Source organism: Prionailurus bengalensis, chromosome B3 (genome assembly GCF_016509475.1).
Source record: "Prionailurus bengalensis isolate Pbe53 chromosome B3, Fcat_Pben_1.1_paternal_pri, whole genome shotgun sequence".
Taxonomy (NCBI): domain Eukaryota; kingdom Metazoa; phylum Chordata; class Mammalia; order Carnivora; family Felidae; genus Prionailurus; species Prionailurus bengalensis.
The window spans coordinates 41,645,078-41,672,300 of record NC_057355.1 but is presented as its reverse complement, the minus strand read 5'-3'; the positions used below and the strand labels follow the sequence as shown (position 1 = coordinate 41,672,300).

At 41.4% G+C, this 27,223-nt stretch overlaps 1 protein-coding gene across 2 annotated transcripts in view; it reads left to right on the top strand.

Moving 5' to 3' along the window:
• Positions 1-7,098: 7,098 nt before the first annotated feature.
• The window catches only part of USP3 (ubiquitin specific peptidase 3), a 106,824-nt gene continuing 86,699 nt past the window's right edge, over positions 7,099-27,223 (top strand). Inside the window, exon 1 of one of the 2 annotated variants that reach the window (XM_043555224.1) lies at positions 7,099-7,412. In XM_043555224.1, coding sequence (XP_043411159.1) covers positions 7,322-7,412 — 91 coding nt within the window. In that variant the 5' untranslated portion in view covers positions 7,099-7,321. The remainder of the gene's footprint in view (positions 7,413-27,223) is intronic. The other variant, XM_043555222.1, reaches the window with a different exon arrangement.

Genomic DNA, 27,223 nt, shown 5'->3' with positions numbered 1-27,223 from the left:
CGAGCCATCACCCTCCATTTCCCACATCAATCCTCCTGTTTGACAAGGTATTGAGAAAACGAACACTTCTTTTTTTTTTTTTTTTAATTTTTTTTTCAACGTTTTTTATTTATTTTTGGGACAGAGCGAGACAGAGCATGAACGGGGGAGGGGCAGAGAGAGAGGGAGACACAGAATCAGAAACAGGCTCCAGGCTCTGAGCCATCAGCCCAGAGCCTGACGCGGGGCTCGAACTCCCGGACCGCGAGATCGTGACCTGGCTGAAGTCGGACGCTTAACCGACTGCGCCACCCAGGCGCCCCGAAAACGAACACTTCTTGAGGATCTACCGTATGCCAAGCACCAAGACAGGCCCTTTATTTTTTTTTTTTTTCAACGTTTTTTTTTTTTTTTTTTTTTTTTAATTTATTTTTGGGACAGAGAGAGACAGAGCATGAACGGGGGAGGGGCAGAGAGAGAGGGAGACACAGAATCGGAAACAGGCTCCAGGATCCGAGCCATCAGCCCAGAGCCTGATGCGGGGCTCGAACTCACGGACCGCGAGATCGTGACCTGGTTGAAGTCGGACGCTTAACCGACTGCGCCACCCAGGCGCCCCGACAGGCCCTTTACATGTAAAGCCATTTTCACAATTAGAAGGCTGGAAGCTCCACGTCTAGATAGCACTTTGAAACTCAAAGGCTCGGATGTGCAGTCATGCAACGAACAAGGAGAAAGGAGTGATACCACAACACTTTCCATCTTGTTAATGGCAAAGAGATGTTAGTAGAGGGGGACCCCCACATAGCACCAGGCTCTGAGTCCCTGAATCTTCAGTGCCTCGCATATGGCAGCAGCAGACAAGATTTGTCAAACAAATGAATGAACGGTTGAAGAGAGAACGCAGAAAGAGCAGATTGGAAGCCTAGGAAACCCATCTTTCTTTCCAGATCTGACCTAAAATATTCCCCCCACTTCCTCCATGTGTTGATACACAAAACTGGACGCTGAAGTATTTTTGTCTTGGGCAGCTGTCCACAGTGCCGGCCAAGGCTGATCCTTGCGATTTCTGCTCAGTCTCCATTGACTAAAAATGGCTACACCTAGTCACAAGGGAAGCTGAGAGATTGCTGGTTGTGAACCCAGGAGGAAAAGAGACAGATTTGGGGTAAACAGCTAGCAGTCTCTGCCACAGGACAGAAGGATCATCCTGGCTCTGCCAGTGTCACTGGCTGGCCATGAGTTATCACAGGATCACTGGATGCTCACTCTGGAAAGGCCCTTGGGGATAATTTAATTCCACCCCCTAATTTTACAAATGGGACACTAAGGCATAGTGAGAGAAGTATTTCCTTCACTGTCAGAGTTGTTTAGTGCTAGGGTCATGCTGTTTTGCTTAATCGGTCAGTGCTTTATCTGCAAAGGGGATCTTTTTAAATTTTAGTTTAGTTTTAGTTTAAGTTTATTTATTTAGAGAGAGAGGGCACGAGCAGGGGAGGGGCAGGGAGAGAGGGAGAGAGAATCCCAAGCAGGCTCTGCACTGTTAGCTAGGAGCCTGATATGTGGCTTGAACTTAGGAACTGCAAGATCATTACCTGAGCCAAAACCAAGAGTCAGACGTTTAACCTACTGAGCTACTCAGGTGCCCCATTATTATTATTATTATCATTATTATTGTTTGTTTATTTATTTTGAGAGAGAGAGAGACAGAGAGCGTAAGCAGGGGACGGACAGAGAGAGACACACAGAATCCAAAGCAGGCTCCAGGCTCTGAGCTGCCAGCACAGAGCCCGATGAGGGATTTCAACCCACCAAATGGAAGATGATAACCTGAGCCAAAGTTGGACGCTCAACAGACTGAGCCACCCAGGCACTCCTATTATTTTTTTTAAGTAGTTTTCACTCCCAGCGAGGAACGTGGAGCCCAACGCAGGGATTGAATTTATGACCCTGAGATCAAGACATAAGCTGAGATCAAGAATTGGAAAGTTGGATGCTTAAATAACTGAACCACCCAAGCGCCCTTGAAAAGTGGGTCTTTAAACAAGAGAACCTTCTCATCTCCTTCCTGAAAGCACTGCTAAGTTTACATTTCAACGATAAAAAAAAAAAGCATTAAAAGCAATACAAATTAAGATGTTGATGAAATAATGATTATTACAATGGGAGTAAATGATTCTTTAGTTACTTAGAAGGCTCTTCTGTGTCCTGTGGTCCTTAAGAGGCTTCATTATTAGGAACATCAGCTACCCCCCCCCACTACACACACACATAATACTACAAAATCCTTTAGCTGACCATGTGTATGAGGGGTGAAACTCTACCACATTGGATAAAAGACCAAGTACTAATTGTGTAAATTTGTGCAATTATTTCACCTTTGAGCTTTAGTTCTTTCACCAATAAAATGGAAATGATAATATCTACCTCTCAGGTTTGTTGTGGGGATTAAACAAGAAATGAAAACCACTTGATGTAATATTTGGCACCTAGTTGGGACCCAATACACGTTAAGTTTCTGTTGTTATATAACTGCAATTCTTTCTGTGAATACCTAGGGGACCATTACATAATGATTGATATAATCACTCTCAAAGGGGGCACTTTCAACATTTAATCAACTAATAGGATGTTTTCTTAATATCTGCAATCGCTGAACTAGGTACCTAATATCCATTGAGAAGAAGATAAGCAACTCTACCCAAGGGAGACTGAACCCTAAACAGAAAGTAACAGCACTATATGACAAGCTTAGGGGACAGAATGGGTAGGGGGGGGCAGGGGGGGGGCTAGGAAGTCTGCTTACCTGAGTGATGGAGGACTTTCTTGAGGAGGTTATATGCTTCATGGGGAAGGAGTAGGAGCTGTCAGATAGAAGGGAAACAGGTAGGGGAGGACACAGATGTGTAAGGAAGCACATTTTCTAAAATGAGGGAGCTATTTCAGTACTGCTGGAACAGTAAAATAAATAAATAAAAAGCTTTAGCAAAAGAGAAGGGACAGGTGATTGACAGCAGTGGGTTTCTGATTGATTTTATCTTGCCGGAGATCGGGAGCCACTGGAGAATTGGGGGCAGGGAGATAATGCGAAAGGGGTAAATGGAAGAAGTGGGAAAATTACACCGCACGTAAGTATTCGGGACTACGAAAGAGAACGCTGGCTGGCTCAAGGCCACACCCACCTTCCTTCAGTTTTTCAAATAGTTACCCAGGACCTGCAGAGAACCAGGCTCAATTCCAGGAGTTGGAAATCAGGCAGTGAACAGGACTGGAAAGGTCTCTGTTCTCATGGAAGAGACTGATACTAGATAAACAAGTAAACAAGCAAGGAAGTATCAGATAAGAGCCTCTTGGAAAATCAAACCAGGTGATAAAAGAGTCCCGAGGGGCTGTTCCTACCTGCCCCCTCACTTCTGAATCTTCGCCAAGCCTTCTCTAGATCTAAGTTTGGTTTCCCAAGGAGGCTTTGCTCTTAGAAAAAAAAAAAATCTCTACGGTAAATAATTAACTCAGCTCTCTGTGCGCTTCCAATAAGCCTGCGTGGAGATAGCTAGTCTTCTCCAGGGCCTGGTCAGTTTGTAATCCTTGCTTCGGGGCCACCCACTTCTGGTACAAATCTCAAGTGTAAGGCTAGGGGAAGGTCACAGCAACCTTGAGACCTTTCCTGATCATTGTTCCCATGGCAACGTATGACGTCCCCTCTCAGCAGGCCCCCTCCTTTATATATATATATATATATATATATATATATATATATATATATATACACACACATATATATGTATATGTGTGTATGTGTGTGTGTATATATATATATATATATCCTTTATAAGAGAAACCGTTTGATAGCATGGTTGAAATTGTGTATTCCTGTCCTCTGAAAAGTGCAAACTTTTAAAATACTCCCCCTGCTCCTGGCAGGAGCTCCCCCCACGTCCCTGCCCCGCCCCAGTTCCCCGGTCTCTAGAGGGCTGGTCGGGGAATCCCCACCGCTGCCTTCCCTACTGCCCGAGCTGGAGGTTGGCTTGTCACCACCAGGGCTCTATGTATGTCAGGGCTCCCAGGAGCCAAAGGGATATGGGCTAAGAACAAAAAAGCAAACATTGTTATAGGTAGCCGGGAGAGATCAGGAACTGAGAAAGTTGATTTCTCAGCGTGCATGGCCATGGTCTTCCCCCTTTTGACACATTTACTCACCGTGAAGGTTCCCCCCCACCAAAAATGTGTGTATGTGTGTATACACATGCATATGTATGTATGTACATGTATACATATGAATATATGTGCATATATATATGTGTGTATATATATGTGTGTGTATATATGTGTATATATAAAATGAAAGCTGAGACACAGGAAAGTTCTCTATATTTTAGGGAAATTTAGTGAAAGCCCCAGGAGGGCCTTTTTGATTTTGCCCAGCTTCTCTGGACTGTTTGACTGTTGGAAAGTCATAGTTTGCCCTTTGGGAACTTTAGCAGTCAGTGATGACTAAATTAGGGCCCCTACTCACAGGAGTTTTTAATTCTACTTGGGAGGAAGAAGACGCTAATAAAAACCTTCTTTTCCTTTTTTTTCTTCTTCTTCTTCTTTTTTTTTTTTTTTAGCAGTTTACACTTTAGGTGCTTGAGCATTCCTAATGTCATTAAAATGATAAACTCAGAGCCCAAAGGAAATTTAGAGATCAACTGGGAGGGGCAGGGGAGTGGCAAATACCTGCCCTAATACCAGCCACTTCCTCAGCTCCTGCCCCTGGTAGACATTGCTAATCGATCACTCATTCATTCATTCATTCATGCATTATTGAACACTTACTTATTGGAAATCGTCCATGTTCCATATGTTAGGAATACAGAAGGAAACCAGACAGACTTGCCTGCTACTCTTATGGACCTCCAAGGGGGAGACAGACATTAAATAGATAATTACACGCATGAAGAGTGTTCCCAATAGGCAGAGTATGGGGCCAGACAAGGGCATCACATAGGCATCACCTGGAAATAACCTAGGGGTGGAGAGGGGTCAGGAAAGGCCTTTCTGAGGAAGTAATGTTTAAGCTGAGGTCTAGAGGATGAGGAAACTGAGTCTCTTGGAGGGTGAAAAAAGCAGTACATACTGAAATGAAGAGGACATGGGTCAGCGCCTGCTCCATGGCTAAATGAGAGGGTATGGATACTAAATGGGGGGGGGGGGGTAGTTGTTTAGAGAGAAACAGAGGTTGCTCTAGCCAGGCATTGGAAGAAGGACTGGAGAGGACTGGAAGGTCAGATTGAGCAAAGGTCCGATTTATTGTTTAAACACCCCCTTCCTGGGGAATTATGTCCTCACAGGCTATTAAAAAAAAAAGCTATAAATTATGGGCTATCTACTCAGTAGTGGCAATTCTTATGAAGTCTTCCATCTTCCTTGTGAGATAAGTATTATTTTTCCACTTTTACAGATTAGGAAAAAAAGGGTTGGGAGGACTAGAGAGACATTTGCTTGCTAAAGTTGGCCATCAAGTAGGCAACAGAGCTAGTATTTGAGCAGCTACACTTTCCACACTCCTCACTGCCATAAAATCCCCAGACCGGGGCATGCTCTAAAAGCAAGCAAATAAAACTTGGAAAGCAACAGAAGAGCTTTAATTCCAAAGTATTGCTGGGAGAAAAGGGTCGGCAGAGATGCCCCAGGTGACTGACTAAACATCATGAGGCAGAAGAATGAGAGGAAGAAACCGAGTCCTGGTGGAGGGTGTGGGGGGCGGGGGGAGGGGGCCGGGGGAGGGAGCGGGGCGTAGGAGGGGTAGGAATGGGAAGGCGTGACAAGTGACCGGGAGGGCGTCCTGGGCTGCTTCAGGACTGCGCTGCTGCGGGGAGTTGCCCAGCTCTAACCACTACCCGGCCCTGCCCGGTTAATCATTTCCTGACCTTCCTTCCCCCTTTCGCCCTGCCCGCAGGATTGCCACATCAGCCCCCACCCCCACCCCGCCCCCGCTCGCCTCCTGGCCCTGCAGGTCCTTCGCCGGGTTTTACAAGAAGCTCCAACTTTGAGGCAATATTTGTAATAGCCCCGGACGTCCTCAAGGCCATTCCCCAGAGAGATCGCAGGCTAGCTCGGATGTAATGACTGCCCAAGCGGCCGGTTGAGGATTGCCCTGGCCCCTTTTTCTACAGAGCGGTCTGAGAGCCAGGGATCCAGTCCTCGCTTGGATTAACCAATTCCCCCAGGCCAAAAAGGGTAGGGTAACGGCAGCTAGCAGAGCGGTACGAGGTTTAAATGAGATATTGTGTGTCAAGTGCCTGGCTAGTAGGTGTCTAACGAAAAAAGTAGTAGGATCTAACAAATGTTAGATCCCTTCCCTTTTTATCACATAGTAATTGAGACCTCGCACGCAGCAAACCCAGGTTACATCTCGCTTAAACCCACACTGGGGGGTTAGGGATGAAAGTCCAACCACGTGTGCCAGGCAAAGCAGATGGTGAGTCACAGTGACAAGATCTGAAGCCAGGTTCGTGGGCGCCCCCGCGGTCCCAGCCATACAGCACCCAGGTGACTGGCTAAAGGCCACGTGTTCAGAACCTAGAACCAGGTCAATATCGAACCTGTCGCAGGGAGCATAACACTAAATCGGGACTGTTCTGGGATGTATGCAGCCCGCTGGGCCACCGGGAGCCAGTACCTAAACCTCTCTGCGCTTGTGTCTTCGTGTGTAAAATGGGAGCTCCAGTCCCCGTCTGCCCAGGTGGTTTTTATTTTCTTCACACTTTTCTGAGTGGCCAGATGTTCTACCACAGAGTAGTCAGACCACCACACAACACGCCGGATCAGTCTTCTCTGTGAGCACTCGCTCCTCCGCGGTAAACGCAGCGGACCTGCCCGGCGTGTGGGGGCTTGGCGCCCCACCCTTACCGGTAAGAGGGGGAAGCCACAGCCGCTCCGCGCTGCAAAGTTGGGAAGTCACTCGCGAACGCAGCGGGATTCTCAGCGCCACCCGCCCGCGCGCTTTGGAACCCCACCCGGAGCGAGAGGACGGGGGCGGGGCCGGGTCTGGGGGCGGGGCCTGACTAGGGGCGGGGCGGGGCCGGCCTGGGAAGACGGAAGCCCTGAGCCTATGGGTGGCGGTAGAACCCGGATCGCGGAATTCCACGTTCTTGGGAGCGGGGCTTCTGGAGACGGCGGGTGGGAAAACCCGGCGCCCGGAAGCCTTTGCTTTCTTTGACGCAAGGGCTCGGGACGCAGCCGCCGTCGGCCGAGCGCCCGGCGAGGAGCGACCCCAGACGGAGCCTTCGCAGCCGCGCCGCCCCCCGCCCCGTCTCCCAGTCTCCGAGCCTTAGTCTTCCTCGCCGCCCTCCTCGTGGCAATGGAGTGTCCACACCTCAGCTCAAGCGTCTGCATCACTCCGGACTCAGCCAAGTTCCCCAACGGCTCCCCGTCGTCTTGGTGTTGCAGCGGTGAGTGCGGCCCCGGGGCGGCCCTGCCGCGCACCCGAGGCCCCGGTCTCGCCCGGCCTGCCGTCGAGGGGCCGCGGGCGGCCGGCGCGCGGACCCAGGGTGGGGTGAGGGCGAGCCGGGCCCGGCGGCTGGGGAGGGGTACTCGGTGAGGCGGGCTCGGGCGGGCGCCGCGGGTGGAGCGGCGGCGGCTCCTTTGTTTCCCGCGGCCCGACGGCCCGGCCCGCTGAGGAGAGGCCCGAGAGGGGCGGGAGCCCGCGGGGGCCACGAGCGCGTGGGGGCAGCGGCGGGCGGGGGCCCGGGCCCGCGCGGCTCGCCCCCCGCCCCGCCCTGCCGGGGGGCTGTACTCACCCGTGTCGCCGGGTCCGGGGCTGTGGGGGCGGGTGTCCGGCCCCCACGCGGCGGCCGCACGTGTGGTGGGGCCCGGGTTGCGTCCCTCCTCAACCGCACGAGAAAAGCGCCGCTCACCGGGCGCAGCTTTGTTTGGGCTGCGGGGCGCGCAGGGGCCCTTCGCCGCTTCCTCCGCCCGGCTTCCTTTCGCTTCCCGGCAGGCTCGGGCAACTCGATCCACGCCAGGTGGGAGCCCTCAGCCCCGAGAGGCGCTCGGAACTCGGGCGGCGGAGGTTGGAGTCTTTCATCAAACGTGAAGGGTGAAGTTTGAAGACAGGCTGCGGGCTAAAAAGCTCCGGAGGCTGAGCCAGCAGCTGGTTTGGAAGGGCGGCTCGAGTTGCCTTTCATATCTTTTGGGTTGTCTGAAATTGCGTTAGGATTCCCGAATTCATGTGCTGTAGGACCGTTATTAGGTTTATGTACTGCTTTTGCGTTACTTAAGCATCTTAACTCCTTCTGTTGGGCTCTTTGGAAGCCCCAGTGCCCTCTTATTGTCTGCTCTAGCGACTTAGGATCGCACCAGCCACACTGCTTTGATTACTTCCTGGTAGGGCCCTGGTGCCGCCGCTAGAGTCTTTGTTTATTAGCTTTGAGATGATCAATGGTAGCTTGAGGTGTAGTGTAAAATTTGAATTGTGCATTTCAAAACCCTTAAGTTCACTTGAAGAAATATAGGAAAATGAAAATGGTACAGTTTGGATGTGTGACATTTATCATTGTGGTTTGGAGCTGGGAAGGTAGTTGAGAGAACGCTTTAACACTTTTGACAGGTTACTTCTTAAATGGTGATTATGTCCTTGGAGAAAAACATAGGCAACGCCACAAAGAAAAAGGTACTCTAGGGTAAGGACTAGAAAAAACTGCGGTTTCTTGGAGCTTTCAGAGGTTTGATGCTTTTTCGTGCCTTTGTAAAGTCAGATGATCTTTTTCTGCATGATGCCTTTAAAGATTAACTGGTTAAATTGGTTTTACAGTGCAGTATTGCAGTTTTTTTATGAAGGTGCAGAAACTTGTACAAATTAGCTTTCACCTACAAATTTCTCTTCCACAGTGAATGTTGAGTATGGAAAAATAAATACGGTGTAGCAAATCGTTTTACAAATTGGTTGGGGGTGCATTAGCTATAATTGTAGCTATAGCTGTGGTGCTATAACCTAACTTTTAATCCCCCCCCCACCCGCCCCAGAGATTTGAAAAACAAAGGACCAAAGTAAACACTAGGAAAAGCTTATCACTTGAGGAATGGGGCTCTTGCTCATCTGTAGTAAACTTCAGGGGTACAAAGTGGACAGCACACTTCTGGTTTTTTCTAGGTAAAATCACATCGAATTTAAAGATGGCCTCGCTGAGCATATGCATCTAAAAAAGAGGGACGCCTGGGTGGCTCAGTTGTTGAAGTGTCTGACTCTTGGTTCCAGCTCAGGTCATGAACGGTTCATGGGATCAAGCCCTGTGTTGGCCTCTGTGCTGACAGCACGAAGCCTGCTTGGGATTCTCACTCTCTCTCACTCTCTCACTCTCACTGTCTCTCACTCTCACTCTCTCTGCTCCAGTCACCCATCCCTGCCCCCACCCTCCCCTGTGCTTGTGGGCGTGCTCTCTATATCTCAAAATAAATAAACATTAAAAAAATTATAAAGGGGAAAGAGCTTATGCAAGTGGCAGATAGCCTGTTGTGAGTCAGTCTTGGCCTTTGTCAGTCAGGGAGTCCACTTGACTGTGGAAATAAGTGCAGAAAAATGAGTATCTCTTGAGGAACTGAAGTTAAAATGGAGCATAACTAACAGACTTGTGCTGATAACAAGAACAAAGTATTATGTGTAGCCTTAAATGTGGGGTGATTTCTTTCCCAGGAGGAGGATGGCGGTCTTTGCATCTTGAAACAAAATTTGTCTCTGACATTGCTTCACAAGGGTGGTTCTAGTCACGTGCTTGGATTTCTAGAATCAATAAAGCTAGATTCACAACTTTATGTTTTCTTTCCTTCTGTTCATGTTTTGTGAATTGAACCCGTTTTGTATGGGCCTCCCGTTTTAACCTCTTGTCATCCATTTGTTGATATAATCTTCTGTTACTGTATTGAGCTTGATCTTGTTCTTGCCTGCCTGTTTCAGTGATTAAATGATTAGTAAATCTGTGAGTCGTTAACTAATTCATCATCTTGGAGTGTTATGTATTCTGGTATTTATTCTCTAACTCTGGAATTTATTTTCTTTCTTTCTTTTTTTTGGTAGGGGACCAAAAGGGTAGCCAGTGTGTTGAATAATGCTGTGACTGAGTATTGAGTCCGATTACATTCTTATTAAGGAGGGAAAAAAAAATCCCTGTTTTGGCACTGGGACAATAAAAGTAATGCCCTCGCCTTGTTTTCTTTGGGAGCTTGCAATTACACCACAGTGAAACAGCCTTAAGGCAGCCAAGCAAATTGCAAAAGGCCAACGTCCTAGGCTCTGTTAGCTAGCAGTACATCCTTGGACAAGTAGTTCTTTTTCTTTTGAGCATCACTTTGATTATTTCATCTGTAAAAAAAAAGGGGGGGGTAATACTTCACATCTACTTCACAGGTTGCTGCTAGGATGAACAAGATAATTTTTCGTGAAAGTGTTGGGAAACTCCTGTACACTAGGCAAGTAGTAGGTGGTATTACAGCCAGAACATCTTTATAAATAGGAGTCTGCATACTTAAATATCTAAAGCCCCTTAAATAGGGCCTAGGACAGACTGGCTTTATGCTGAATTACGCTTTGCAAGGAGATATCTTACTCAACAAGATTAGGGTGTGTAAGAAGTAATTATATTTCAGCATTAACTTGAGCTTCTTATTTATGGAATAAGGCACTGTATGTTAGGTTATATAATTGTATACTACAGTGGTTCTCAAACTTTTTCTTCTTGGGACCCCTATATACTTAAAAACTACTGAAACCTCAGCTTTTGTATGGCTTGTATCTACTGATATTTGCTGTACTAGATATTAAAACAAAATTTAAATATATTTTAGTAAGTCATTTACAAATAACAGTAATAAACCCATTACCTGTTAATAGAAACAATAGTTTACATAAAATAACTGTACTTTTCAAAACAAAGATTTAATAAGGAGAGTGGCATTATTTTACAGTTCTGCAGCTCTTATTATTGTCTAGCTTAATAGGAGACAGCTGCATTTTCGTATCTGCTTCTGCATTCAGTCTCTTGAGATACCACACATCATGTAGCCTCTGGAAAACTCCACTGTATGCTTGTGAGAGAATGAGGGTAAACAATAAAAGTAACATCTTATTATTATTTATGAAAATGGTTTGACTTCACTATACCCCTGACAGGGTTTTGGAAACTCTCAGGGGTCCAGGACCACACTTTGAGAATGCACTAGTAATATAACTATACTAACCGTGAAGGACAATTGCTCTAATAAAAAGCTTTAAAATATTAGATAAATCCTTAAGGCTAGCCACATTTATGTCTTTGTGGAGACTTACAGGGTTTTTCAAATATATTTGCTGGGAACGGATCCAGTTCTGTTGGGGTCCAGTTGTCCTGTCCTCTCAAGAAAGTTACAGTCTAATCTAGTTGGTGAGAGACAGGAAGCTAACAGGTTAGAAGATAAATCCATGTTGTGGTTTAAGGTAAATGTTGAAAATAGCAATTTCCTAATAAGGTAAAGGCTGATTTATGTCTAATCTTTGCTAAGGGCATTTCATTTTAAGTGAAAAAGTTTTAAATAAAAACTAGGACATTCTCTCAAGATCTTTGTTACGTGCACATACCAGATGTTATTTTCAGAAGCTGGAGGCTTGGGCATTTCTTACTTTTGTGGGTAAAATGACTGAACAAGTGGTAAAATACAGGAGAGAAAACACAAATTGTTTAAAAAAAGGTGCCCTAAACACAACTGTTTTAATAACTAAAGCCAAAGAATAAGCATTTGGACCTAAGGCGTTTGGATTAAATAAAATAGCCAGGTAAATTGGAGAAATTTTAATAGCATAGTCATGAGAATTTTCCCTGATTAATTCTTCAAAGAGCTGAGAATACCTCTTTAAGTTTCCAGTACACAGTTGCCCTCACATTATTCTACCCAAGAAAACTAAGTGTAAATGAAGTGAGTGTTCTTCAATTGGGGGTGGACATTAGAGATACCCCCACCCGTTTTGAAGATCCGTTTAATAAGAATAGGCACTAATTATTGAGTCCTTGACAGTGGTAATATGTGATTTTTAGTAAAGCTTGTGATAAATGTGAGAAATTACCTTGATCTGGTGATGGGTTATCTTGTGTCATATTTCTCTTACAACCTTCATCTAAAGAAGACTCTTGGATGCCCAGTAGACTAAATTTTCTAGATAGGATCAGTCATTTGGTCATCCTTGAGTCGAATGTATTGTCTGCTTTTGGTAACACTGTTTGAAGTACTTATTAGGTGCTTAGCATGTATATAAGACACTCAGTAAATATTTGCTTAATGAATGAAGGAATTTCTTCAACTTAAGATCATGGCTGGAATGGCCTTAAACTTTATGTTGAAAATAAATGCAGAGTGAACTTCTCCCCAGAATCCTTTCACCAGACCTCACTCCCAATATTTTAGTTTGTAAGGTATACTTTGTCTGGATTATGAGCAAATGGCCTTCTGCAATGTTGTTGCCACAATGAATTTGTATTCTTTTGGCATTCTGTGTTTATAGATGGGCAGGTGGACATTTTAGTGTCAGTGTGGTTGGGGCAGTTCAAAATCAGTGAGTGGACAGGTGATGCTTTTCGCATTAATTCTAGAGGCTAACATTTGAATTTTATATACTTCTCTGAAGAACTTAAACTTTGTTGGTAATATTTGTAAGCTTAAGTCAAATGTAATTGTCTTTCGAGTTTTTCTAGCAGGATTGCCCCTCACCCCCAGAACCTTAAACCAGCCTTAGCAAAGTCTCTAAATAATTGGTAGTAGATGTGAAATACCTAGAATCCAGAGTGTGCTTTGTGTATTTGCTTGGAGAGGCTGTAGTCTGGGCATTGAGCCTAACGTTTTGCTGTTGTGAAGTTTTGACACATTGATCAGAAGTTATTTTCTAAATAGTATTCTTAGTAGTATACAAAGAATATCCTTCATGTCCAAAGCAGAAGAAAGGATAGGGTTAAGAGGAGAATGTGAACTCTTTGTTTCGGTTTCCCGTTATTCATTTATTCTCAAAATAATTCCTTCTCATCATTATTTGCTTTTACAGCATTAGCCTTAGGCCTTTATAACATCCTACTTTTTAAATCATTTTAATATATGCAATTTCCTTCTTTACTGGAATTTAATAGATTCATTTTTGGATTGTTGAAACTAGATTTAGAAATACTTACGTTTGTAGTATTTGTAGCTCAGTAAGCAGGAGAGTAAGTAGTTTAGTTTGAGCTCAGTGAGTAATTTAAATTCCTGTTTTAAAAATTTAATTGAGTCTCTCTTCTATCAGGGAGTAATTTACATGTACATTTCCCCCAACTTTGTTTTTTTTCTTTCTTTTAGAGTTTTTCTCTCTTTCTTGAGCTATTTTATGTATTTTTTCTTCTTCTTTTTTTTTTTTTTTTAATATTTTTGAGAGACAGGGACAGAGCGTGAGCAGGGGAGGGGCAGAGAGAGAGAGAGAGAGAGAGAGAGAGAGAGAGACAGATCCATAATCTGAAGCAGGCTCCAGGCTCCCAAGTTCTCAGCACAGAACCCCACATGGTGGCTTGACCCCACAAATGACGAGATTATGACCTGAGCTGAAGTCTGATGCTTAACCGACTGAGCCACCCAGGCACCCCTATTTTTCTCCTTTAAAAAAAAAATATTATCCTTCGATTAACTGCAGTTTCCCACCTCCCTCCTTATGGGTTTGGTGTTCAGCCTAGGCATTGGAATAGAGTTGGGTAGGTAGTTTATCAGTGCTTGAAGTGGAAAATATATATGGTTTAATATATTTTAGTGTTTCATGTTTATTCATAGCTCCTTTAGACATGAGAGCAATTGCATTCTGGGTGTTTTAATAGAGCTTTCCTGGACAGATGGCTTAGAAGGAAGTACTTAGATTGTCAGCAGGGGCTAGTACTTTTTGGATGGTATATTTGTGATGAAGCTTACCTTGATTGACAGTTTAGAATGGTGAGAATAGCATTGATATTACTAACAGCTTGTTCGTCTTACCTAGAATTATTTTGTGCCAAGACCTCTCAAGATGCTCTGTGATTCATAGTAAGTCTAAATTGAGAATGTAGGTAAGAGTAGGTGTCTTTTAGATTGAAAGAAAATTTACCTAAAACTTGTTCATTGCAGTTGTATCTTGGAATCTTTTGGGGTTTGAATGCTTTTTAATTTAGAAACTTGTATGTAGAGATCATCTTTTAGCTGCTGTGAGTCTGCAGATGTTAGTATCTATAGTAATTCCAGATGTTTTCTCATCTATTAGTTTTACTGAGTAGGAGGAGAATGGAGAACAACATAAAGTAACTTCAAAGAAGATTGCTAGCGTTTAATCCTGACTAATTTAATTAACTGCCCATCCTTGTAGTTTTTCCTGTTTTATGGATTGTGAAACTGAGACAAAGATTAAGAGAGTTGCTTAAGATGCTTGGGGGTATTAGAGATAGCCCAAAGCTTAGATTCACATACCATTCAAACCATACTTTCAGCTTGCCTTTTAAAAAGCAGGGTCTTTATTTTGTCATCCAGTAACTTAGTGCTTAATAATTTAAAGGATTTAACGTGTTTGGAAACATACTGGAAATAATTCCTTTGAAGATTTTTGGCAGAAATATGTTTTAAATTCCACATTTTGAAAATAATTTATTTTAAAATTCTGTATTTGATTAGCCTTTCCTCTCCCTGTTTATTGATTAAAGTGCAGACAAGTTGGAACAAGATTGGTAATGTGGTTGGAAGAAACTGCTGTTTTTGAATGTCTTAACTTCATTACAGTTCAGCTCTAATTTTTTTTTTGTTGTCTGAAATTCATATTACTTTAGTTCAGATATAATAAATCAGCCTTCTCAACATAGCAATGGATAAAATGCAGTTAGCCTTTGGTTATTTTTAAAATGCGCTTCTGTTCTTCCGGCACCTAGGTGGCTGGGTGAGCATCTGACTTCAGCTCAGATCATGATCTCACATTGTGTTCGTGAATTTGAGCCCCACATTGGGCTCATTGGCTCACTGCTGTCAGCTTAGAGCCCACTTCAAATCCTGGTCTCTCTTTCTTTGCCCCTCCTCTGCTTGTGCTGTCTCAAAAATAAAAATAAAACATTAAGAAAAAATAAATGTGCTTCTGCTCTTGAAGTTGTCCTCATTTTTAATTTTTTTTTAATGTTTATTTATTTTTAAGAGACACAGAGAGAGAGAGCACAAGTGGGGAAGGAGCGGAGAGAGAGGGAGACAGAATCCACAGCAGGCTCCAGGCTCTGAGCTGTCAGTGCAGAGCCTGACATGGGGCTCGAACTCATGAACTGCAAGAGCATGACCTGAGCTGAAGTCGGCGGTTAACCACCTGAGCCACCCAGGTGCTCCAAGTCCCTTCTCATTTTTAAATTTTGTTTCTGGTAGAGGAGATTCTTCTTGGAGGTGGTTTTCATATGGGGTAGGGGAGATAGGGAATTCTTAAGATATGAAATTTTGCTTTTGCTTCTGGTAGCTCAGAGGTTTTTTGAATTTTTGCTTTTAGGCCAGTGTACTTTGTAGATTCCACTTAGTTATGGTCTAAGATTTTCCAGTTGTATTTCTTATAAAGGTTAATTATAGTTTTTAGACTACAAAGATTAAAACAGATTTCCCTCTCTTAAATATTGAAAAGTATGTATGTGTGTTATTTACAGATGTATAAAATGCAGATGAACTTAGGCCATTTCAGATTTTGAAAACTATTGTTGAAATTAAACTTAGACATTGAAGTTTATAGTTGTCTTAGTGTTTGTGTTAGCTAAATGCTTCATGATTAATAAATACAAGGTGGGAATTCAAAGTTTATTTTTACAATATGAACTAGCTTGTATCTTTGAAAAGATATAACCAACTGGTTTTTATGTGAAGACTTTGTACTGTGCTTTAGGATTGAATAGTTCTATCAGTGGGCCGTTTTCCATCTTGAGTAGACATTCAGTCCTGATATTTTTTCTAGTTAGGTTTAAGACAGCTTTGTAAACATCTGTTTGCCTGTTTATCCTTGACCTACCCTGAAGACTCTTCATTTTATAGACTGTTCTTGTACTATCTCATCATCAGAAAGAGCAGGCTGGTGATTAACTGTCATATTCCTACAGGTTTAATTTAACTGCTTGTAAGATACTACACTTATTGGATAATAATAGATTATTGTTCATTCCTTTGTTTTGAACATTTGTTGCACAATATTGGGATGGTAATGTTTTGGTCAAAGTTTTTGAAGATCATACTGAAATTTCAAGGAAACAGTTTTTGCTCTAGAATGTTTTGGAAAAATTGATAGATAACATGTTAGAGAAATGCTTTAATGTAATATTTTTTAAAAAAAGAACTTCTATTTAAAACTTAGAGTTAGTTGCTGGCGTGGCTGGGTGGCTCAGTCGGTTAAGTGTCTGACTGGCTCAGGTCATGATCTCACAGTTCATGGGTTTGAGCCCTGTGTCAGGCTCTGTGCTAACAGCTCAGAGCCTGGAGCCTGCTTTGGATTCTGTGTTTCCTACTCTCTGCCCCTACCCCCCTCACAGTCTGTCTGTTTCTCTCTCAAAAATAAATAAACATCCATCAATCAATCTGTCAATCATTCTTAGAGTTCTTGGGTCCAGTACTTAGGTTATTGATTGATAATCTTTTAATTTTAATGCCACACTGTTAAACGTCCTTTGATTTATTTGAGATTAACTCTAGCTTCCACTTAAATTATTTTGAATGTTAGGGGAGCCTGGGTGGCTCAGTTGGTTGAGCCTCTGACTTCTGCTCAGGTCATGATCTCATGGTTTGAGGGTTTGAGCCCCGTGTTGGGCTCTGTGCTGACAGCTCAGAGCCTGGAGCCTGCTTCAGACTCTGTGCCTCCCTCTCTCTCTTCCCCCTCCAACTTGTGCTCTGTCTCTCTCAAAAATAATAAATAAATATTAAAAAATTTTAAAGTTATTTTGAATGTTAATTGTGAGATGTGTTAACATTGGAGAAATTGCTCTGCACCGACTAAGGACTCAAGTTTTACCTTATGGGTGTGCAGTAGTTGCCAGACGTCAACATTCATGACACGAGAGTTTAACTTGAGAGCTTTACTACATCAGTTACATTCAGTTATTTTAAGTGTTTTGTTTGTTTGTAGTCTTTTTAGAGCCTCATTTAAAAACATTTTTTAGGCTTTTGTGGGTTTTTCTTCTTTGAACAACTAATAGATATTTTGGGGAAATGTGGGTCAGTTTTTAGATTTGGGTCCACTATTTTTTAAAAAATTCCAACTCTTGTTTTTTGTTAAACAATTAGAACAGCTGTTGGAGTTTGCAGGTGCCTATTTTCTGTAATATTTGGTATCTAGCCCCTTAGGCAGAATATAAGTATGTGCCCATTTTATAGTTTTTCTTTCCATTTTTTCATAAATAGTCACACTGATTTTTGGAGAATGAAGAGATTCCCAGCATACCAGTAAATACAAGTGTGGTGTTCCCCACCCCCACCCCTTTGTGCTTTACTGCTTTCCTTTATTATGTAACCACAGAAAACTAGGAAGAGAATTATACAATGCAGATATTAAACCTGTTCTCTGAGTAAAGTCTTTGACAATGGGAGGTTCTTAAACTTCTTACTTATTTTATTTATTTATAAATATAAATTATAAATATTCGTATATGTACCCACGTATATATATGAGTCTTGTATTGCATATACTTGCTCTTTTGAAATAATAGTTGTGTGGTGTTTATATTTATGACCTGATTGTTTTCTTTTGAAGATCTCACTACCATTGGATTTGCTTACTCAGTTTATTGGCAAAAGCATGGAATAGATTAGATCTTGCTATGTGAAATAAATGGAAAAATTGGATGTCAGAATTATTCTTTTTTTTTTTAATGTTTATTTTTGAGAGAGAGAGACAGAGCACAAGCGGGGGAGGGCAGAGAGAGAGGGAGACATGGAATCTGAAGCAGGCTCCAGGCTCTGAGCTGTCAGCACAGAGCCCGACGCAGGGCTCGAACTCACAAACTGTGAGATCATGACCTGAGCCGAAGTCAGACACTTAACCGACTGAGCCACCCAGGTGCCCCATCAGAATTATTCTTAAGTGATGCATGGCTTTTGTTTTCATTCTGCATAATCTGCTTCATAGGGGAAGTTATTTTTGAAACGATATAAATATAAACTCTTGGTAATTTTTCTGTAGTTATTTGTGTCTGGTCTTCCAAAGGCAAAAGTGGCCCATTTTGACTCTAGATTTGGTAATCTGCTTTGGCTTTAGTAGTTTTAATCCTCCTCCCCACTACCCTTTCCCCTCATTTGGAGGTAGGGGCACATTTCCAGCAGTTAGCTGAAGGCTGGTAGGGTAGATGTAGCATACATAATAGCTTCATTAGGTTTTTCACCAAAATAGGTCTGAAGAAGTCAGAGTTTGTGATAGAATGACTAATAACAATTTTATTTAATGCATTACTGTTTGGGGGCTTATATAGTTTCACATACATTATTTCCATATGTTGTTTGCATTTGATGTTGAAAACTGATTACAGAAATTTCAAAATAGATTAAAATGCTTGAGCATTTAATCTCAGGTGAGGGGACCAGCCTTATGGATCAAAATTTGCCTCTATGTGGGAAGTCAGCAAGACCAGATGCCCTCTCTTTTCTAGCTCTGTAGGTAACTGGATCTGCTAACATATAGATGACACGTTTTGGCCAGTTTTGAAATTATATTCTCTAGTAAAAAACACATACAATTAGCTCTGCAAATTCTACTTGTAGTATATAGGGAATTCACTGTGTGCCTAACACACCTCATATGATAAGTTGCTATTGTAAATTTTATGTCATGTAAGAGATTTAAAAAAATTTTTAATTCCAGTATAGTTAACATACAGTTTTATATTAGTTTCAAGTGTACAGTATAGTGATTCAGCAATTCCATACATCACTAAGTGCCATGTAATAACTTTTAGACATGCTTTTTCTTAAAGATGAAAAAATGGTTTGGGCAGTTACATGAATTGATAGGACTTTATCAATTTACCTTTTATTTTGTTTTTTCTTTTTTTTTTTTGTTTTTTTTTGTTTTTTTTTTTTTTTTTTTTCAACGTTTATTTATTTTTGGGACAGAGAGAGACAGAGCATGAATGGGGGAGGGGCAGAGAGAGAGGGAGACACAGAATTGGAAACAGGCTCCAGGCTCTGAGCCATCAGCCCAGAGCCTGACGCGGGGCTCGAACTCACAGACCGCGAGATCGTGACCTGGCTGAAGTCGGACGCTTAACCGACTGCGCCACCCAGGCGCCCCCAATTTACCTTTTAAAGATTAATTCATGTTTTCAAAAAGTAATACATGTACATAATTAAGTCATAGTAGCCAAAGGTTTAAAACACAGCAGCAATTTCCCTCCCCTCTGCCCTCAATTTTACTGCCATAGACAACCACTTTAAGGTCCATTTAGTTTTCTCTCTCATGCAGGTAAATACCTGTATACTTCTAAGTAATACATTGTTATTTCTTAATTTATTGCTTTTAGGCTTTATCTCTTGGCATCTTGCTCTGGTAAATGGGGACACTAGTGTTTGTTCCACCCTCCTTTCTGCCCATTTTTGCATTTCTCAATATAGTTAGAGTACAAGTTTTGGTTAATATGGAGAGTACTTTTTCTTTCTTGTCCAGAATTTTATTTTTGCTTGAGTTAATAATTGCCTTTCTTAAAAAATTTGCCTTCTACAAAATTTCTCCCAGATTTACTTCTAAATTTGTCAAATGTCTATGAATATTGTTTTTCAAGCACTTAAGCAGACAATCTCTTAGTAGTATTATTTTTTTTTCTGAAGACCTTTTTTCCAGGGCCTTCTTGCTCCTATTTGAACAGATTGTTCTCTAGGCCTACTGTGCACTTTTTATCCTATTTTATCCTATTACTCCCTTGCTGTTCTCTTGTCACTGAGATCTCCCATTTCCTGGATCCCATTTCTTTTTCTTTCTTGGTTTATTAGACTTTTGTTGGACTATGTTATACAGCCCCCTCCTCATAGAAGGCAGATTTTTGACCCCATGCAAGCCTGACACTTTTATTCCACCTTCATACTTGATTGCTTGACTGACTATAGACTATTAGTTAGAAAAGACTTTTCTCTGAGAAATAGGAAAGTGTTGTTTCTTTGTTTTTAGGCTTCCAGTGTTGCTGTTGAGAAACCTGATGCCTTTCTGATTATTAAGACTTCACATAGTGTATATCCTTTTATTCTTTTTCTGGATGCTTTTAGGATATTCTTTTTACCCTTAGTGTTCTGAAATCTCAGAGTGATATGTGTTGGTATGGGTAGTTTTTCTTTTATTGTGATGGGTACTGAAGGGGCCTTTCAGTGTCCGTGTTTGATAGCATACTTATCTTCCCATACTCATATCTCTCAATTTGTTCTTTTTTCTTTCTGGAACTCCTATTAATTGAATGTTGGTTGTCCTGGATAGAACTTGCAATTTTTTTATCTTTTTATTTCTTTGCCCTTTGGCTCCAGTTCCTGAAATATTTCCTTAATTTTTTCTTCTATCCTTTTTATTGAATTTTGACAATCATATTTTTAATTTTCAAGAGCTTTTTCTCGTTTTTCTGACCATTGCCTCTTCATATATCCTTTTGCTTTTCTGCAGTATCTTCTATTACTCCAGAGTTTTAGAATTTGTTTTAAAGTTTTTCTGTGCTTCTGTGCTACATTATTTGTTTCCTCTGGATTCCTCTTGTTCGTTCGTTCTTCCTTCTCTTTCTTCCTTTCTTCCTTCTTTTCTTTTCTTTTCTTTTCTTTTCTTTTCTTTTCTTTCCTTTTCTTTTCTTTTCTTTTCTTTTCTGTAATTTCTGTGCCTAACATGGGGCTTGAACTCATGACCCTGAGGTCCAGAGTTGCGTGCTCTACCGCCTGAGCCAGCCAGGTGTCCCTTTCTTTTAAAACAATTCAGACTAGGGGTTTTTTCAAGGATTTGTTTAATCTTTGTCTATCTGTCTTCATACAAGAGTGAGGCACTAAAAAGCTTCGTGAGTTGATGGGGCTTGTTTATATTTGGCTTTGCTATGAGGTAAGGGGAACTTTTTTCATTGGAGGTGACACTGAAGATGTCTCTATGAGAACTTTTTTTTAGCTCTATTCAGTTTTTCAGTTTTCCAGTTTTCCCAGGCTATACACCTGGCCACGAATGTTCTGACATCAGGGTGTAGGAAGTTTCATGATTCAGTTGTTCCTTACAGCCCTTAGATCCATTGTTTTCAATCCTGTCCTTCTCCTGCTGTCTGCTGTGCCTAGTGTCCCTGAGCCCAGGGCCACCTCCTGTCTGCATTCTTTTCTGCTGGCAGTTAGGTTGTAGCTTCCTTTGCACTACTAAGATTCTTAAAGCTCCTCTAACTTCTTCCTGACTTCCAAAAACATGTTGAAATCTTTTGTGTGCTGTGGTTGCCTCACGTGTTCTCTTTATCCTTGTGAATTATTATCAGTTTAATTCCTTTTTTGTCATTTTAGTGGGATGTTAGGAACAGGAGATTAGAGAGAAGTTGGTCTGCCATGTTTAATTTGGTGTCTATTTTTAAATGAAATATTTTAAATCTGTTTTTAGGGCAAGATCTTTGTCCTGTCAAAAATGGATCTTACTAATTATCATTCAGATAGTTAAATCACTGAGACTGAACTTTTGCCTTACTCTATTTGAGTAAAAATTCAAACTCAGATTTACCTTCTCTGATGGACAGAGCAAGATATTGTTTCTATTAGAGTCAGCAGAAAAACTAGGTAGACCAGAGGGGATTTTTGACTCTGCTTAGGAAACCAAATCACACGCCAGACTTTGAATATGTAAAAGAAAGTTGTAAGGTCCTTTGGACTACTACATTTAATATGTTGTAATATTTTTACTGGATTAGTTCATCATCAATATAGTGGAGTTAATGCTGGGTTCATAAAACTCTTTGGCTCTGCGCATTGGTAATTTAGCCTTGTTCCTTGTGTTTTGGTATTTTAAAAAAAGTGTGTTCTTTTTAAATTAATTAACTTTTTAAAAGTTTATTTATTTATTTTGAGAGAGAGAGAGAGGGAGCAGCAGAGAGAGAGGGGGGAGGACAGAGGATCTGAAGCCAGCGGACTCCTTGCTGACAGCAGAGAGCACAATGTGGGGCTCGAACCCACAAACCATGAGATCATGACCTAAGCCGAAGTCGGATGCTTAACTGACTGAACCATCTAGGTACCCCAAAAAGTGTGTCCTGAATTGGAAGTAAAGAATAAAATTTTTTTAATCTCCCAAAACTTGTATTTTGATATAATTCCACACTTAAAGACACATTGCTAAGAATAGTACAAAGAACTCCCATGTACTTTTTTTCCCCCAAGGTTTTATTTAAATTCCAGTTAGTTAACATACAGTGTAATACTGGTTTCAGGTTTAGAATTTAATGATTCCACACTTTCAAACAACACCCAGTGCTCATTACAACAAGTGCCCTCCTTAATCCCCATCACTTATTTAACCCATTCCCTCCCGTCTTTGGTAACCATCAGTTCTCTATGGTTAAGAGTCTTTGCCTAGACTCACCAATCATTAACATTTTACCCCATTTGTGTTATTTATGTATGCACCCTCTCTTTGTATATTTCCCCCCTGAATAATTTGCAGATAAAATGCTTCTTTGTCAATAAATACTTTAGTTTGTGTTTTTTCTAAGAACAAGGAGTTTCTTTTCAGTAAGTGTAGGATATTGGTGAAAACAGGACATTAATACTGATAGAATATTAATGGTATGCACATTCCATATTCGGATTTCTCCATTTGTCCCAATAATGTCCCTTATGTATGTCCTTTACAGCACTTTTCCTTTGTGTTACACCTACCTAGCTACCTCAGATCTAATCCAGGATCATGCATTTCATTTTGCTGTCATAACTCTTTAGTTTTCTTTAATCTGGAACTGTTTCTTTGCTTTTATCTTTCAGATCATGGTATTTTTAAAGAATACAGGCCAATTATTTTATAAAATGTACTTCAATTTGAGTTTTTCTGATATTTTCTCATGATTAGATTCAGGTCATGCACTTTTTTCATAGGACTACTACAAAAGTAATGTGTCTTCTCAGGACTTCCTATCAAGAGGTATATGATGTTGGTTTGTCTCATTTTTGGTAATGTTAACTTCCAGTATTAAGGTAATATTTACCACGTTATTCCACTGTAAAGTTACTATTTTTCCTTTTGCTATTAGTATCTTTTTCGGAGGTCCTTTAGAATTTGTGTGTATATGCTGTTCCAAGCTTTCACCCAATAATTTAGCATCCATTGATGATTCTTGACTGAATCACTTATTAGTAGGATGGTTGCGACATGTTGAATTTTTTTTTACGATGTTGAATTTTTAATTTGTATTTCTTCTAAATATATTAGTATTCTGTAAAGAAGAGCTTTCATTTCTCTCCCACCTATTTATTTATTCATTTATTGTATTAGTATGGACTCATAGATTTTTTAAATTTTATTCTGTGATACTGTTATAATTTGAGGCTCATATTAGCATGTATGACTAGTAGGGGCAACTTAAGCTATAGTTTTGACATGTCCCTAATTGTTCTTTGAGCTCTTTCTTACTTTCTGACACAGCAGGATACTCCAGTCTCGTCTTATACTCAGCCTTCCCCAGCCTTGGAGTCAGCCGTTTTTCCAAGTATTCCTTATTCTGTTTAGTGGGAGTGATGTTTGTAAACTAGGATCTCTCAGCAGATAAGAGCTAAGAAATATAAATAAATGCACATGTCTGTGTGTGTGTGTGTATGTGTATGTGTGTGTGAGTTCATATTAATCCTTATAATTCCAATTCAACAACACAGGTCTGGTCTTGCCCAGTATTTCCCTTCAACAGCCTTTTCATATTTGCAATGCTCTTCTCTGACATTGAAAATCTGGTTCTCATTTTCCTCAGTATATGTACTTATTTGTTCTGTGTGCCATAATCAGAGAAAGTAGTTCCAGAACTGCTAACCCATACCATTGTAAAGAAAACCCCTTTTAACTAGAGTTCAATATTTGTTCATAGTTATGTTTATCTGTATACTGACAATATATAAAGTATTATGCTCAAAAGCCACTTAGGTTACTTTCTGTCTTTTAATAAACTTATTTATTTGATTTACATTTGGGTTCATTTGCATTTGATTCCCATTTTGGATTTTTTTCACTTTTCTTTCAAGGCTGATTTTTATTTTACTTTTTGAATGTATAAAACATTAGCATGGTTCCAAAAGTTAAAGCTATACTGGTTGGGGGGCGGGGGTGCCTGGGTAGCTCAGTTGGGTAAGTGGGACTCTTGGTTTTGGCTCAGGTCATGATCTCGCGGTTCATGGCTTCAAGCCCCATGTAGGGCTCTGCACTGGCAGCACAGACTGCGCTGGACTTTGCCTCTTTTATTTAACAGTATACCCTGTATATCATTTTATGTTTGTAAGAATTTTGTTTAATGTTTGTTTATTTTTGATAGAGAGAGTGAGCGAGCACAATCTGGGAAGGGCAGAGAGAGAGAAGGAGACACAGAATCTGAAGCAGGCTTCAGGCTCTGAGCTGTCAACACAGAGCCTGATATGGCACTCAGACTCATGAGCTGTGAGATCATGACCTGAGCTGAAGTCGGATGCTCAACAGACTGAGCCACCCAGGCGCCCCTCTGTATTATTTTTTAACAGCTTCATAGTACTCCATCTTTGGATGGGTCACAGTGAATTCAACAATTCTCCTGTGTTTTGGCTCCTATATTTAGGTTGTTTCCAATGTTTTACAATTACAAATAATGTTTCAATTAATAACCTTGTACAAATATGCTTTTGTTAAATTTTTTTTTTTCAACGTTTATTTATTTTTGGGACAGAGAGAGACAGAGCTTGAACGAGGGAGGGGCAGAGAGAGAGGGAGACACAGAATCGGAAACAGGCTCCAGGCTCTGAGCCATCAGCCCAGAGCCCGACGCGGGGCTCGAACTCCCGGACCGCGAGATCGTGACCTGGCTGAAGTCGGACGCTTAACCGACTGCGCCACCCAGGTGCCCCCAAATATGCTTTTGTATCAAGCATATTGGAAATTTTAACTTTTTAGTTGTGTGAGCAGTAATGTGTAAGTCATTTTATAATTATATCTCAACCTATTTGTCTGCCTGCTCATGTCTTCCCATCTGCTTTGGCCTTACAAGCGTATTTAAGGCTGTTGAAGGGAAATACTGTGTTGTAATTATTTTTCTGTTTGAGAAACCTTGAAATCAGAGAGCTCTAAGTGGCCTTGGAAACATTTTTAGTCAGTACATAATAGCTAATCATATGTGTTCTGGGCCCAGTTTCATTTTAAGCAGTTGACTGCTCCTTGTGCATGCTAATCAATGCTATTTTACCACCTGAGTATGCAGACTGAACTGTTTCTGGGACTTCTTTCTTTCTTTTAATTCGTGTTAGTTTCCTTCAAGTTGTACTGCTGACTGGCCACTCCCTGGGGTTATAGAATTGCATTGGATGAGACAGAAGTGGATATTTGGGCATCTGTTTTCTCTGATGGTCCCAGAGCATTAGTCAACATTATAAACTGCAGATTTTCAAAGGAATGGCTTCTTGGATTCCCAGATAATGCTGCTGGCCCTCTCAGGTGGCTGAGGACTTCCAGTCTTTTGTTCCAATACGTGGGCATTGCAGCAGGAGGAAGACTTCTTCCTACATTAGTAGATAACCATGTAAAACATTGGCTAGTACAGTTTCCCATCACAGGGACCATGAATGAATTATACATGTGTTGAGGTAATGATTCCCTCAGCCTAAGGGTGGCTGTAGCCTCCCAATAGATCACTTTTGGTTAAGAGAAGCCTTTTGAGTTTATGTGCATGTGCCATACAGATGTTGATCATTTTCTGTGCATGTCCTGACATGGAAAAGGTTGGAAAAGTAGGTTAGAGCACAGTTTCAAAATTAGCGTCAAAGAGCCAAAGACTTGGCTTTTTTTTTTTTTTTAATGTTTGTTTAGTTTTGAGACAGAGAGAGAGGGAGAGAGAACTTGAGCTGGGGAAGGGCAAAGAGAGGGGGACAGAGGATCCGAAGCGGGCTCTGTGTTGACAGCAGAGAGCCTGATGCAGGGCTCAAACTCATGAACCGTGAGATCATGAACTGAACTGAAACCAAGAGTTGGACACTTAACTGACTGAGCCACCCAGGCGCCCCAGGGACACTGCTTCTTAAAGAGAATCTAGCAATAAGGTGGATAAAGAGGAATTAAATTTTAGCCTACTGGTTCATAAAAATAGGCTGAACACCATATATTTAATTTGGTGTGATTTAAAATCATTCCTATTTTCTTCTTTGCTAAAAAGAAATTTGCTAAAAAAGAATTGGAAACTTAAAAAATATTTTTGTTTACCCAAAGAAAATGAAAACACTAATTCAAAAAAGATATATATACCCCCGTGTTTATTGCAGTGTTAGAGTAGCCAAAATAAGGAAGCAACTCAAGTGTGGACTGATAGATGAATGGATAAAAAAGATGTTTTATACACACACACACACTCACTCTCTCTCTCTCTCTCTCTCTCTCTCTCTCTCTCTCTCTCTCTCTGTCTCTCTGGAATATTACTCAGCCATCAAAAATAATGAGATCTTGGCATTTGCGGCAACATGATGGACCTAGAAGGTATAATGCTAAGTGAAATAAGCCAGAAAGACAAGTACCGTATGATTTCACTTATATGTGGAATCTAAAAAGCAAAACAAACAAGCAAAGCAGAAACAGACCCCATAAACAGAGAACAGATTAGTGGTTGCCAGAGGGGAGGGGTGGAGAGACAGGGAAATGGGTGAAAGGGAGTGGGAGGTACAGGTTTCTAGTTACGGAATGTTTAAGTCATGGGAATGAAAGGTAAAGCATAGGGCATGTACAATGGTATTGTAATAGTGTTGTATGATGACAGATGGTAGCTATACTTGTGGTGATATAGTATAGAGTTGTCGAATCACTGTTGTATACCTTAAACTAATGTAACATTGTGTGTCAACTATACTTCATTAAAAATAAATAAATTAGGGGCGCCTGGGTGGCACAGTCGGTTAAGCGTCCCACTTCAGCCAGGTCACGATCTCGCGGTCCGGGAGTTCGAGCCCCGCGTCAGGCTCTGGGCTGATGGCTCGGAGCCTGGAGCCTGTTTCCGATTCTGTGTCTCCCTCTCTCTCTGCCCCTCCCCCGTTCATGCTCTGTCTCTCTCTGTCCGAAAAATAAATAAACGTTGAAAAA